At 59.3% G+C, this 12,762-nt stretch overlaps 1 protein-coding gene across 1 annotated transcript; it reads left to right on the top strand.

The window, feature by feature from the left end:
- Positions 1 to 4,248: 4,248 nt before the first annotated feature.
- Positions 4,249 to 11,567, top strand: EPN3 (epsin 3; the record flags this gene model as incomplete). The annotated part of the gene is made up of 9 exons (XM_080827106.1): positions 4,249 to 4,786; positions 5,623 to 5,741; positions 6,453 to 6,533; positions 6,853 to 6,981; positions 7,924 to 8,011; positions 8,495 to 8,764; positions 8,943 to 9,059; positions 9,191 to 9,421; positions 9,635 to 11,567. The coding sequence occupies 9 exons, from the start codon at positions 4,249 to 4,251 to the stop codon at positions 9,967 to 9,969; spliced, it is 1,908 nt and encodes a 635-aa protein (XP_080683232.1). The 3' UTR covers positions 9,970 to 11,567.
- Positions 11,568 to 12,762: the final 1,195 nt, after the last annotated feature.

The following is a 12,762-nucleotide window of genomic DNA, read 5'->3' as shown; positions in this document are numbered from 1 at the left end:
ATCCCCTCCTCATGGCAGGCCAGTTGGCCCCCCTGGAACCACTTTTTGCCTGAAAAACAGCCTCTGGACATTATGCTTACCCCCTTGTTCAGAGAAATGGGAAGGGGACAAGAGGTGGTTCCTGGAAAGAAAAGGCGGCTTTCAGCTCAGACTCAGTTCCCAAATGGCTTTCAGCTGAGTGGGCTCCAGGCTCCCAGAGTTCAGAGAGCAACTTGGCTAATGCGGGGCTCAGGGCCTTAAGTGCTGGTGGGGCAGAGGTGTAGGCAGGAGATGGAGAGGTGGCCACAGCCTCCCACCAGCATGGTTTTGCATTTGGCTGGATTTTGCATTTGGCGCTTCTGATAAAAACCTCACAGGCTTCAGCATCCTCTAGTTGAAAGTGGGAGGAGCTTTGGAGAGAGCAGGTCACTCCTTTCTCAGAGGCAGAGAGGGGCTATGCCTGGAGCCTGGATGCCCTCTTCAGGGTGGCTGAGGGGGCCAGGGGGAGCCCACAAAAAACAAATGCATCAAAGGGCCAGCCCTCCCCCCAATGGTCTTCCTGGCCCAGGGGAGATGGGTAGGCGTGGGGCGGGTGTTGGAGCCCCGCGCCCCCCACCCAATTTCCTTTTGAGGCAGGGAAGGGTTAACTTGCTGCAGGGTGGGAGTGGGCCACCAGCCCGGACTCTGGATCTGTGCCTCCCAGGGACAGCGAGCTGGCAGGCCTCCCACCCCCGAAGGTGCCGCCTGCCCAGCCAGCAGGAAGGGGTTAACAAGCCCAGCGCTTCCTCCTGTGTCCTGTTACTGCTGAGGCAGACCTGCCTGGCCAGCTGAGCAACTTTCCTCAGAGTGCTGCCTGCCGGCCGGGCGGCTAAAACACCAGCAGGCAAGAGGCAGAGCCGCAGCCCGTTCTGGGGACACTGCCGCCACCCTTCCAAGGGGTCTGCGCCTCCTGGGAGAGGGTGGGCATCTCCAGGACTCGGGTCCATGGTGGATGGCTCTGGGGACGCTCCGGAGGCTGTGCTGTCTCCCTGCCGAGCAGGTCGGAAGGTCACTGCAGAGGCTGCTCACGGTCCCGGGGCTGGGGCCAAGGGAGCCTGCACCAGAGGTAAGACGGCCCCTCCCTGGCAGCCGAGGTGCCTCTCGTGGAAGGCTTGGGGCTTAGTCTCCCTCCCAGGTCCCAGGGAGAGGGGTGAGAAGGACAGGGCCACAGAGGATCCTGGAGGCTTCCTGCCTGCTGCCCCCCCTCCCTCCCTGCAGCCCCCAGGAAGCAGGACTCAAGGGCTGGCTCCCTACCCTGGGGCCAGCATCTTTGGTGGCATTCCCCAGTGTACTCCCATTCCCCTCTGCCCACCCCTCCTCCTCAGTCCCGGGGCAGCCCCCACCCCATTCCAGGGTCCCAGGACACAGCCATTTCAGGGCTGACTTAAGCTTAGGGCTCTAGCTCACACACCTGTCCTTCCACTGGCAAGAGTTACTCACTCCCATCCCCTCGTCCTCCCCGCCCCACCCATGACTCCCCTTGACCCGATTTGGGGCAGGGGCTGGGGCTGCCTTAGCGGAGGATGGGAGGTGCTCCGGGCTGGTGGGGCACACTCACACTTTGGCCAAACTCTTGCACGTGACTCAACATATCTAAGCTCTTTCCTTCTCCCTGAATCCCCGCTCCAGGGATGCCCTCGACTTCCTTAGCCTTGACACTTTCCCCAGTCCTAGAAAAGAACCCCCTCTCCCCTGTAAAGTTCTCCTTGGCACCCTCTATAAAGCAGAGAGCAGAGACTTGTTCCCCGTGGCCTGTCCCCACCCCCTAGGGTAACCCTCCCCTCTCTGCCCTCTACCCTCCTGCCTCTGCGGAGGGGAGGCCACCCCACCCCATGTCTGAATGAGCCTCTCAGGCTCTGCCTTCTCACTGTCCTTCCCTCCACCTGACAGGGTCTGGCTCAAGGTCACTGCAGTAATTCCATACCCGCCTGCCTGGGCCTGCCGCTGCCGCCACTGGCTGCTGGGTTTCTGTTTCACTCCCTTTTATTTCTGGGCATATTGTGTTCGATAAAACCCTGGGCTTGTAACACCGCTGGCAGGGCTCCCAGCTGCTCCCTCCCGCGTTCCTTCCCCCTCCTTTCCATGCTCCCTGGGCCTCACCCTGCCCCCCTCTTCCTCCCCACCTTGTCCCTTTAAACTTTAGGGGAGGGAAGCCCAGGCACCTTCCTGGGGCTTCTGTTCCCTCCCTTCCCCCAGCTCCAGCAAAGGTGTGCTGAGAAGGCTCCACCATTCCCCGCTTCTAGAAGGAGAGTCCAGGCAGGGCTGCAGGGTCCATGCTGAGGGCCTCTCCCAGTACCCCAGGCTGGGCTGGAGGGCCGGGGAAGCCAGGCTCTGGTAGGGCTGCTGGTGGAGTCAGGATGTCAGACTGGTTCTGCTGGTTTCTGAGGCCAGCCCTGGGAGGGGCGTGCACTCAGGGCGGGCTGTGGGGCACAATTATTTCTTCTTGCCTCTTGCCACCCTCCAGCCCACCGGTTGGGGAAGGAAAGATGGGTCTGAGTCACTAGTGAGGGGGAGGGCAGGACTTAAACAAGCGTTGGCCGTGGCATCCCCACAGAAGGCCTGCCAGGCTGGACGGACAGACAGCAGACAGAAGGTAGGCAGGCTCTTAGCCAGCATTCCATCCGCCTGGTGTCCCACGGGATCCCCTCCTCCAGGCCCAAGCTCTCCCAGGCACCTGGGCCCTGAAGAAGCCGGCCAAGGCCTGCTGGCTGGTTTGAACTGAGCCCAGGGCTAGCCAGGCTGGGTGGAGAGGAAGTCCAGATTGGGGGGGGGGGGGGCGGTGGGCAGGACAGGCAGCCTCTGACTCCCAGGGTAGACCGGAGAGGTACAGTCTCCATGGGTGGTGATATTGGTGGGGGGGTCACAGGTGGTGTAGACACTCTGTGGGTCCAGCCTGTGTGTAGCTGTGTGTGTGTGTGTGTGTGGTGTGTGTATACCCATACGAGAGAAACAGCGGTGGCAGGGGGTTTCTGGTTTGGGTTTCTGGTAGGGCCCTGGGAAAGCCTTTTTCTGTCTTGAGCCTGAGTTTGGTTTCCCCAGATGGCCTGGTCCTGAAGTTGGGGGGTGGGAGGGTAGCAGGCTGACCCTGCTTCCCGCTCGGCTGGGGAATCAGGGGTCTGCCACGCACCCAGGACCTCAGGTTTGGGGCGCTCAGACCAAGCCTTGCCTTCAGGGAGCTTACATCCTGGCTGAGATGGAATTGAGACAATAAAGCAATCAGATGAATTAATTACAACACCAGTAACCCTGTCAATAAGTATCACATTTGTCTCTAGAGACCTAGGTGTTGGTCCCAGCTCTGCCCAGCTTATCCATGTCCCCTCCCTGACTTCAGTGCTCTCCTGTGTACTACAGGGGTGGCAGTGACTAGGTCTCTTTGAGAGGCCAGGGCCCGCTTCCTGCCCCAGACTCCTCTCTGGGCTTCTGGCCCAGCTCAAGTATCCCCTGGGAGCTACCCTTCCTCACCCTGCTGCTTCCCCTTCCCTTCAGACCTCCAGCTGTCAGCTCCACTGGGAAGTCCCCCCTGATTTTCCTAGCTTGGGTACTCCTGGGCATGCCCATGCTCCACTGAGTTGTCTGTGCCCCCGCAGCTTGATGTGTGGGGGCCAGGACTCGTGCTCTGGGCCTGGCTCGGTGTCAGGCTCAGAGAAGGCCCCACGAACTAGATGTTGAATGAATTAAGGTGCACAGACTTATGCTGTGAGAAATGAGGAGAGTGGGGGCGAAGGAGCTGGAAAGGATAGGTCCTAAGCTAGCTCCTGGCAGACATGGGAGCCATAGCCCAGCCATAGCCCAGCCCAGCCATAGCCACAGCCCAGAAACGTGTGTCGGCCGGGGTAGCTCTGTGAACCTCACTTCCCCGTCTGTGAATGGAGGTAATAATCTCATCTTTGTAGTGTGACTGTGACCAGCAATGAGCACACGAAACTAGAAGTGCCTGCTGAATAATATGTAAAATAAGAAATATAAAAATAAATGCCTGCCAGAGGGGGGCTCCTGGCCGCGGGGGCCCCTGGCCAGGCCTTCGGTCCATGGCTGAGTGGCTGTTGAGGAGGGCCACCACCCCTGAGTTCTGTCTCTCTCTTGCTCAGACCCATGTGGAGCCCAAGGATGCAGCCGCCCTGCTGAGAGCACGGCGGCCCATCTCTGGAGACCGTGACCTCGAGACGGTGGCCCTCGGCCCTCCACCTCCGGCTGGGGCGGGGGCCGCCCATCTCCAAGTCCCCAGCCATGACGACCTCCGCACTGCGGCGCCAGGTCAAGAACATCGTGCACAACTACTCGGAGGCAGAGATCAAGGTGCGCGAGGCCACCAGCAATGACCCGTGGGGCCCGCCCAGCTCACTCATGTCCGAGATTGCCGACCTGACCTTCAACACAGTGGCCTTCGCAGAGGTCATGGGCATGCTGTGGCGGCGGCTCAACGACAGCGGCAAGAACTGGCGGCACGTGTACAAGGCACTGACGCTGCTAGACTACCTGCTCAAGACGGGCTCCGAGCGGGTGGCCCACCAGTGCCGCGAGAACCTCTACACCATCCAGACGCTCAAGGACTTCCAGTACATCGACCGGGACGGCAAGGACCAGGGAGTCAACGTGCGTGAGAAGGTCAAGCAGGTGATGGCCTTGCTCAAGGACGAGGAGCGCCTCCGGCAGGAGCGGACCCATGCCCTCAAGACCAAGGAGCGCATGGCGCTGGAGGGCACGGGCATCGGCAGTGGGCAGCTGGGCCTCGGGCGCTCTCGCGGTTCCCCGTCCTCCTACAACTGTGAGTGAGCCCCAGGGCTGGGGCTGGGGGGTGGCCCAGGTTCCAAGGACTGTCACCAGCATTCAGGGAGATGGGGAATGGAGCCAGGAAAGGCAGGCGCCTGGCACAGCAGGTGGCCTGCAAGTTATCACACAGCAGGATCCTAACTGCTGGTTCGGGAGCTGCCCAGGGGGAGTGGTGGCCGCAGCCCAGGCTCTGTGGTCTGGTACATGCCGTATTCTGCGCCTTTTCCAGCTGAGTAATCTAGAGGGCCGCCCTCTGAATCTCTGCTTCCTCATCTGAATTAGGGAAAATCTTATCTTCTCCAGTTGTTGGTTGTGAGAATCAAGTGAGACCAAGCCCAGGAATGCCCTTGGCCTTGTGCCCAGACACATGGCACCAGGCGCTCCATCAGGGGCATTCCTCGTGACCCCCTGCTCAAGGGCACTGTCCTTGAAAACAGGGGTGGCTGCAGAGCCGTTCTGGACTCTTGACGGCATGGCCTTGACTGACTGGAACCTTGAACCCTCCCCCCTCACTGGACCCCAGGCAGGATGGGACCCCCCTACTGGAAGAGTGCAGGAGCTGGAGGAGGGGACCTGGCTTTGAGCCTTACCTCAGGACCCCAGCCAGGCCACCCTGAGCTATTGGCATATCTGTAAAGTAGGGACGGGAGTCTCTGATGGGATAGATTGGCAAACCTTACACAAAGTGCCAGGCACGCCGCCTGGCCCCCTGGAGCCTTCAATGGCCAGTCGTTAGTTTCCCTCTCTGAGCCTTAGCTTCCTAGTGGGGAGGGGTAGGGGAGGGCACGGGCACCTCTGTGGTCACAGAAGCCTCCGGTGTGGTCGTTGCAGCCTCCTCCTCATCCCCCCGCTATACCTCGGACTTGGAGCAGGCCCGGCCCCAGACGTCAGGAGAAGAGGAGCTGCAGCTACAGCTGGCCTTGGCCATGAGCCGTGAGGAGGCTGAGAAGGTGAGGCCCCTGGGGTAGCCTAGGAGGCCCCACAGCTGGGCTGGGGTTGGCATGGGGGGTGGATGAGGGGGAGGAAGGAAGGGTACCCCAAAGGCCCGCACCCTTGACTCCTAGGCTCCCCCACTCTGGGTCCCAAGACCCTGGCCCGACTCCCCAGGACAGCACAGGCCTGTCCTTGTCCCTGCGACTGTTCTGGCAGGGACTGCCTCCCTGCCTCCCGTCCCCTCTGGTGGGGCCTAGAAAGGGCCATGAGTGCCTAGTGGGTTGAGGGTACTTCTGTGTCTCCCGGGCCTGCTGTGGCCCCATGGAGGGGAAGGAGTGAGTGGGCACAGAGATAAACTGACCCCACAACCCCTGGCACCAGCTGTCCTTTTGGGGGGACAGGGATAACCCCCAATATCATCCTCTCTGCCATCACCTCTATGGATCCAGGTAGACTAGGCAGGCAGCTGGACTTCCCATGGCAGGGTTTTGGGGGGGGGCACTCAGAGAACCCAGAAGAAAAGGATCAATCTTCTGGATTTTGAAACTGGCTGCAGATCCAGGCAGGGAGAAGGCCACACCCACCTCCCTGCCTGGGAGTGGGTCTCTCACCCCCACCCCGGGTGGGCACTTCTCTCTCCATCCCCTTCTCCCTGCCGGGCTATGTTGCCCTCCCACCTGGGAGTGGGAGCACTGGGCCCTGTTCACCCCTCTCTTCCTCCCTCACAGCCGGTCCCCCCAGCATCCCACAGGGATGAGGATCTGCAGCTGCAGCTGGCTCTGCGTCTGAGCCGGCAGGAGCATGAGAAGGTAGCCGGCCAAGCCTTCTGTGCTGGTGCAGGTGTTGGTGTAGGAGCAGGTGCAAGTGCAGGGGCTGGTGTAGGTGAAGGGGCTTGTGTAGGAGCAGGTGCAAGTGCAGGGGCTGGTGTAGGAGCAGGTGCAGGTGCAGGGGCTGGTGTAGAACTAGGTGCAGGTGCTACACAGGCACTAACCAGGCTTCTCCCGCTTCACCCAGTGGTCCTGCTATGCCTAACCTCTCTCTCACTGCACTCTTCTCAACTCCAGCTCTAGTCCCCTCAAGTCCAGCCTGGGCTGCTCATGCTGTCCTCACTCCTCTTGCCTTCTGCAGGAGGTGAGGTCCTGGCGGGGAGATGACTCCCCTGTGGCCAATGGTGCTGGGGCCTCGGTCCGCCATTGGCAAGACAAAGAGCCGGAGAGAGAAGAGAGAAAGGAGGAGGAGAAGCTGAAAACCAGCCAGGTAGGGAGAGGCTGCTGTGCCTGGGCTGACTGAGCCTGCGATATGAACTGAGTTGGTATTTGTAGAGTTTAGAACCATACTTCATATATGGTAAGCACTGTTTAGGCATTTATTGAATGAAAACGGGAGCGGAGGGGTGCAGTAGTCCCCATTCCCAGGCCTCACGGGCTGATGACTGAGCAGACAGCAAAGTGGGATACAAAGAATCCTGATCTGAGGCCCCTGAATTCTGGATTTGCTGCCACTCTGACTTGGGGCACATCACTGTTATAGCCCCAGTTTCCCCCTTTTGTTGGACAGCTCCACCTCTGGTGTTCTAGGATTATGTGATGCTGTGGATGCACCTGGGACAGGGGCGGGGGGTGCAGGCATGTGGTACTGACAGTATCTTGGGCTTATACACATACTGTCCAAGAACAGGGGAGTGGGTAGCTGCTAGGAACAAAGCCACCCTCCAAAGCAGTGGATGCTAACCCTAGGGTGTGTCTGTCCCCTTTTCTGCCCATGTTCACGGTGGCTAGTTTCTGACCCAGGAAGGCAGACTGGTCATAAAACCTGTCTTTACCTCCGACGGGCTAGGGATCAGGACAACTGAGGAAGGGGTCAGGCAGGCCTGGGTTTATCCCAGCTCTGCCTCTCCCCAGCTGTGTGACTTCATGCAAAGCATCTCGACTCTCCGGGCCTCAGCTGGCGCATCTGTAAAATGGGCACACCACTACCCGCATGACTTACTGCACAGGGTTGTTATGGAAATCAGGCACTAAATGGATGAGGAAACATTTCATAAACTGCAAAGCACTGTACAGAGATGAGGGATCATTAGTAGATGTTTGTGAAATGAATAAAGGAAAGAATGAGCTGGACTGAGGGAGACAGGCCAGGGACCGCCCTTCCTCTGGTCTCACCCACTTCTGAGCCACCGCTGCCTCTCCCACTCCACAGTCCTCCATCCTGGACTTGGCAGACATCTTCGCACCCACCCCGGCCCCGCCCTCCACCCACTGCTCCGCTGACCCATGGGACATCCCAGGTGGGCATGCAGGGCTGCAAGATGTTCCCAGGCTGGTCCCAGAAAGCCCCTTCCTTTCCAGCCATTTGCTGGCACCTCCTCCCCATAACTGAGGACCATTGGCAAGTCACTCACCCCTCTGAGCCTCAGGTTTCTCTGGGACGTGGGGTTGTAGTGAGGGATGGGAGAGCACGTCTGAAGAGCCCACCTCATGGGAAACTCAGAGATGTTCTCTCATTTCCACTGGCTCTCATTTCACCCTGGCTTTCCGGCCCCAGCCCATCCCTGACTGGGAAGGTGGCCTGAACTGCCCGTCCTTGGGAGTCCAGGCTCTTGGCATAAGTTGGTCAACAGGGGCTCCAGCTTGCTGGGTCAGTCCTGAGTCAGCATCTCATTTGTGAGATGGGACCCTTAGCCTCCCAACTCGGTCTGGGTAACTGGGAAGGGCCCTGGACTGGGTATAAAGGTGGGCCTGAGGTCATGTCTGTGCTGTTCCTATTTTAGGTCTCAGGCCGAACACAGAGCCCAGTGGATCCTCCTGGGGGCCTTCTGCAGACCCCTGGTCTCCTGTTCCCTCAGGAAGCACCCTGTCCAGAAGCCAGCCCTGGGACTTGCCCCCTATGCTCTCCTCCTCTGAGCCCTGGGGCCGGACCCCAGTGTTGCCCGCCAGACCCTCTTCCACAGACCTCTGGGCACAGAACTCCCCCCAACACAAACTCCCCAACACTGGGGCTGACCCTTGGGGGACCTCAGTGGAGATCTCCAGTGCACCTGGTAAGCAGAGGGCCAGAGGGTGGGGGTGAGGGGCTGGAGGACTTCTGGGTCCCCTCCCTCCAGTGCCAAGGGGCAGCACATCCTGTCCGTGTTAAGAGGGCTGCTTGCCTGAAAGGGGTCAGACCAGTGCCTGCCTTTTTTGCCAACCCACCTCCTCTCCCTCTTCCTCCTTGGCCAGCTCTAGGTGGTACCTCACCCTTTGACCCATTTGCCAAACCTTCAGTATCCACAGAGACCAAGGAGGGGCCAGAGTGTGCCCAGGCCCTGCCCTCTGGGAAGCCCAGCAGTCCCGTGGGTAAGCAGGAGGCAGGGGATGATACAGCTCTGGGGAATGAGGGGGCCACCTGCAAGTGACCGCTGTCTTCTCCTTCCCACAGAGTGACCATTCCCCCTCCCTACCAATGAGTTCTATCATCTCTGTTCCAGAGCTGGATCTGTTTGGAGACCCTATCCCCAGTTCCAAGCAAAATGGCATCAAGGAGCCAGATGCCTTTGACTTGGGTGTACTGGGGGAGACGCTAACCCAGCCCAGCCAGGAGGCCCGAGCATGCCGGACTCCAGAGTCTTTCCTGGGCCCTTCAGCCTCCTCTTTGGTCAACCTTGATTCATTAGTCAAGGCGCCCCAGGCTGCAAAGACCCGAAACCCCTTCCTGACAGGTAGGACACCCCTTGTCCCCGCTGGGTCTCGACACTGTCCCCCCCCCCCCCCCCCGCTCTCTCCATCACTCTTTTCAGAGCCCGGTCCCTGCCCTAAAAATCTTACTCTTCTTCCCTACTTCTGAGATTCCAGATCTTGCCCCCCCCCCACACCCGCATTTAGGGCTGTGTCCCCTCGTGAGCCCCAAGCTCCCCACCACTCTCATTCCGCAGGTCTCAGCGCTCCATCCCCCACCAACCCCTTCGGTGCGGGCGAGCAGGGGAGGCCGACCCTGAACCAGATGCGCACCGGGTCGCCGGCGCTGGGCTTGGCGGCCAGTGGGCCGGTCGGGGCGCCCTTGGGCTCCATGACCTACAGCGCCTCCCTGCCCCTCCCGCTCAGCAGCGTGCCGGCCGGCGTGACCCTCCCCGCCTCGGTGAGCGTCTTCCCGCAGGCGGGCGCCTTCACGCCGCCGCCCGCGAGCCTGCCGCAGCCACTGCTGCCTACGTCGGGCTCCGCCGGGCCGCTCCAGCCGCCCCCGCAGGCCGGCACCAACCCCTTCCTCTGAGCGCAGCCCCGCCCCGCCCCCGCCTCCGCGGCGCAGGCGCACGAGCCCCCCATCCTGTGCGGGGCGGGGTGGGGCGGGGCTCTCGCCGCAGGACCCGCCCCAGGAAGCCCGGAACGGCTGAGACTCCGCCCCGCGGTCAGCGCAGGCGCTCGTCCCGGCCTCCGCACCCCCTTAGCCGCTCCGGGGGCCCGAGACTGAAGACTTCCCGGGGCTGAGAGCACGCCCGCATCGTGAAGACTGGAGCCCGCTTCTTCAAATCCCACCCGGTGGACTTTTTGCGAGGCGTGGTGGCTGGGTTAGGACCACAGCGCAAATCTCCGGCTGCCGTAGAAACGAGTGCTCTGCAGTGTGGGGTGCAAAAATGCTCCCACTTTCCGTATAACCCCCACAGCCTGGCACCTTCGCTTCCAGATGCTCCCCAGGCTCTCACTCATGCTCTCGTTTCATTCATTTACCACAGATCAGCACTGGGGATGATCTCATGGCAGGGAACAATAGGCAGGTGTTCCCATTCTTTACGCATTCGTTCTGTGCTAAGCACTTTAGACAGATTATTTAATTTAATCCTTACAACAGGCGTCTGAGGTAGATAATGCTATTCCCACTCAAGACTGGCTACATCATTTGTGGGGCCCGGTGCAAAAATGAAGAGGCGGGGCCCTAGTTCCAAACTAAGAATTTCAAAACGGGGGCAGCAGAGCATTAAACCAAGTGCATAGCCCTTGGTCTTGCTCTCATTTTATACAGGAGGAAACAGGCTCAGAGAGGTTAAGCGGCATGCTCAAAGTCACAAAGCTAGCAAGGACTTGGGGCTGGGATTCAGACTGTCTGGCTCCACAGCCCTGAGCTCCCAGGCTGAGCCCCAGGTTTCATTTGCAAATATTGACCTGTTGTGAACAAAGTGCCGGGCTCACCTGGGAGGGATCCAAGAATTACAAAGCGGCCTCCAGGAGCTCAGAACTCAGTGGGGAGACAACCCGGGTACTGGAGCCCTGGTGTCCCTTTGTTTTACTGAGTCACCTTAAATCTGGCTCTACCCTCCCCCACCTTCCTTCACTCAGGCAAGGAATTCAATCTCAGCCCTGCCAGAGAGTGTGACCCCTCCCAAGGGCTTATGTAAAGTCTGAGAAACCAAGGGAAGAAGGGGCAGGGCCTGGTACCTCGTCCGGAGGCTACCATGGTCACCCACATTCCCTTTCTCCTCAATGCTTTCCCACCACTGAACCACCTGACACTGATTTGTCCTCAGTTCTCAGGGTCTGGCCCTGCTACCAGCCCCCACCCCCTTTTTGGGTCATTGAGGTAAAACAGCCTTCCGTAGACCAGAATCACCGAAGTGGAGGGCAGGGGTCTATAATGCTGCTCACTTTCTTAAGTGGAAGGGGGACTGGGGAAAGGAGCTTCTTTTGTTTGTTTTTTGTTTTGGAGGGTGGGAGGCTGTGACTGTTACAGGCAGGATGGACAAGAGCACCTGCTTAGAGGAGTCAGACTGACAGAATTCAAAACTCTGCTCCAAGATTTGCACTTAACAATAATAATCACTTAGTAATAAGTGGTTATGCTCCCTGACCTTGAGTAAATTACTTAACCTCTCTATGACGCTGTGCCTCCATTTCCTTACTTGTCAAACGGGAACAAGAGTTCTTTCCTTATGAGGTTGCTGTGTGGCTCCTCCCGGCCCAGTGTCCATCAGCCCAGGGCCCACCTTCTTCAGAGACTACCCGTGAGCAATGAGCCCGTCATACCCCTCATTCCTGGTCTCACCAGGCAGTGCCTCCATCCGGCTTCTGCCACACACACCCAGGAGGTCTCTATCCTTTTTGGTCTCTGACTTAACCTGTTGCCCCTCCCCTATCTGGGCTCTCCTCTGCTACCCTGGCTCTCCCTTGTGGACTTTCCTGAGGACTCCCAAGGGTGCTGCCTGACCCCCACAAAGAAGAGATTTGTAGCCTTGCTCCCTGTAGCTATAGCTACTTCTGGACCATTTGCTTCCTGTAAGAGCCTTCCTTCCTGGAGGCTGGAGGCACTGGGCGGTCCCGCCTGCCCTCCACCCAGGGCTGGGCTCCACCTCATTCTCACCATGCTTCAGTCTTGGCTCACCATCTCACCCAGATCTTGCTTAACCCTGCGTGACTCCATTATTTAGGAGGATGACCTTGACCTCTCAGCTACCCTTACCCATGGTCACTCTTTTGACCTTGGCATCACCCTAAACTCTTTCACAGGTTTCCTGTTCTCTGATTTTAATCTCATTCCTTCCAGGGAGCACCCACCAGACCCTCTTCCTGCTAACCCCCCCCCACCACCACCACCTTCTCAGAGATCTCTGCTCTCCTTGTCAATTGCCTTCTCTCAACCAAATCCTTCCCCTTGATATTTGCTGTACTTAGCCTCATCCATCTTTAAAGTCTTTCCATCTTTCCCGTCATATCAAGTGCCCATGCTACCTTTCTATGTCCCCTTCTTTTCCCCTCCTCCTGACCCACTCCAGTCGGCTTCTGCGGCCAGCTCCACCTCACTAGAACAGTCTTGTCAGGCCCACCCAGTGGCCCACATTGCTGAAGCCAGTAGGCCTTTTTCTGTCCCATCCCAGGCGGCTATCCCAGAATCCAACCATGAGGACCCTTCCTCCTTGCAACTCTGTCCTGTTGCCTTTGGGACACCACCCTCCCCTGGTGTTCCCTGGACCCTCTGGTGGTTCTGTGTTCCATGCGTGCACCCCTGAGTTCCCTGAGCCCGGACCTGTGCCTGCTTCTCTCCTTATGCTGCTCCCTGGATGGGCCCTTCCATGCC

This window comes from Martes martes (assembly GCF_963455335.1).
Source record: "Martes martes genome assembly, chromosome: 16".
Taxonomy (NCBI): Eukaryota; Metazoa; Chordata; class Mammalia; order Carnivora; family Mustelidae; genus Martes; species Martes martes.
This window is presented reverse-complemented; position numbering and strand designations above follow the sequence as displayed.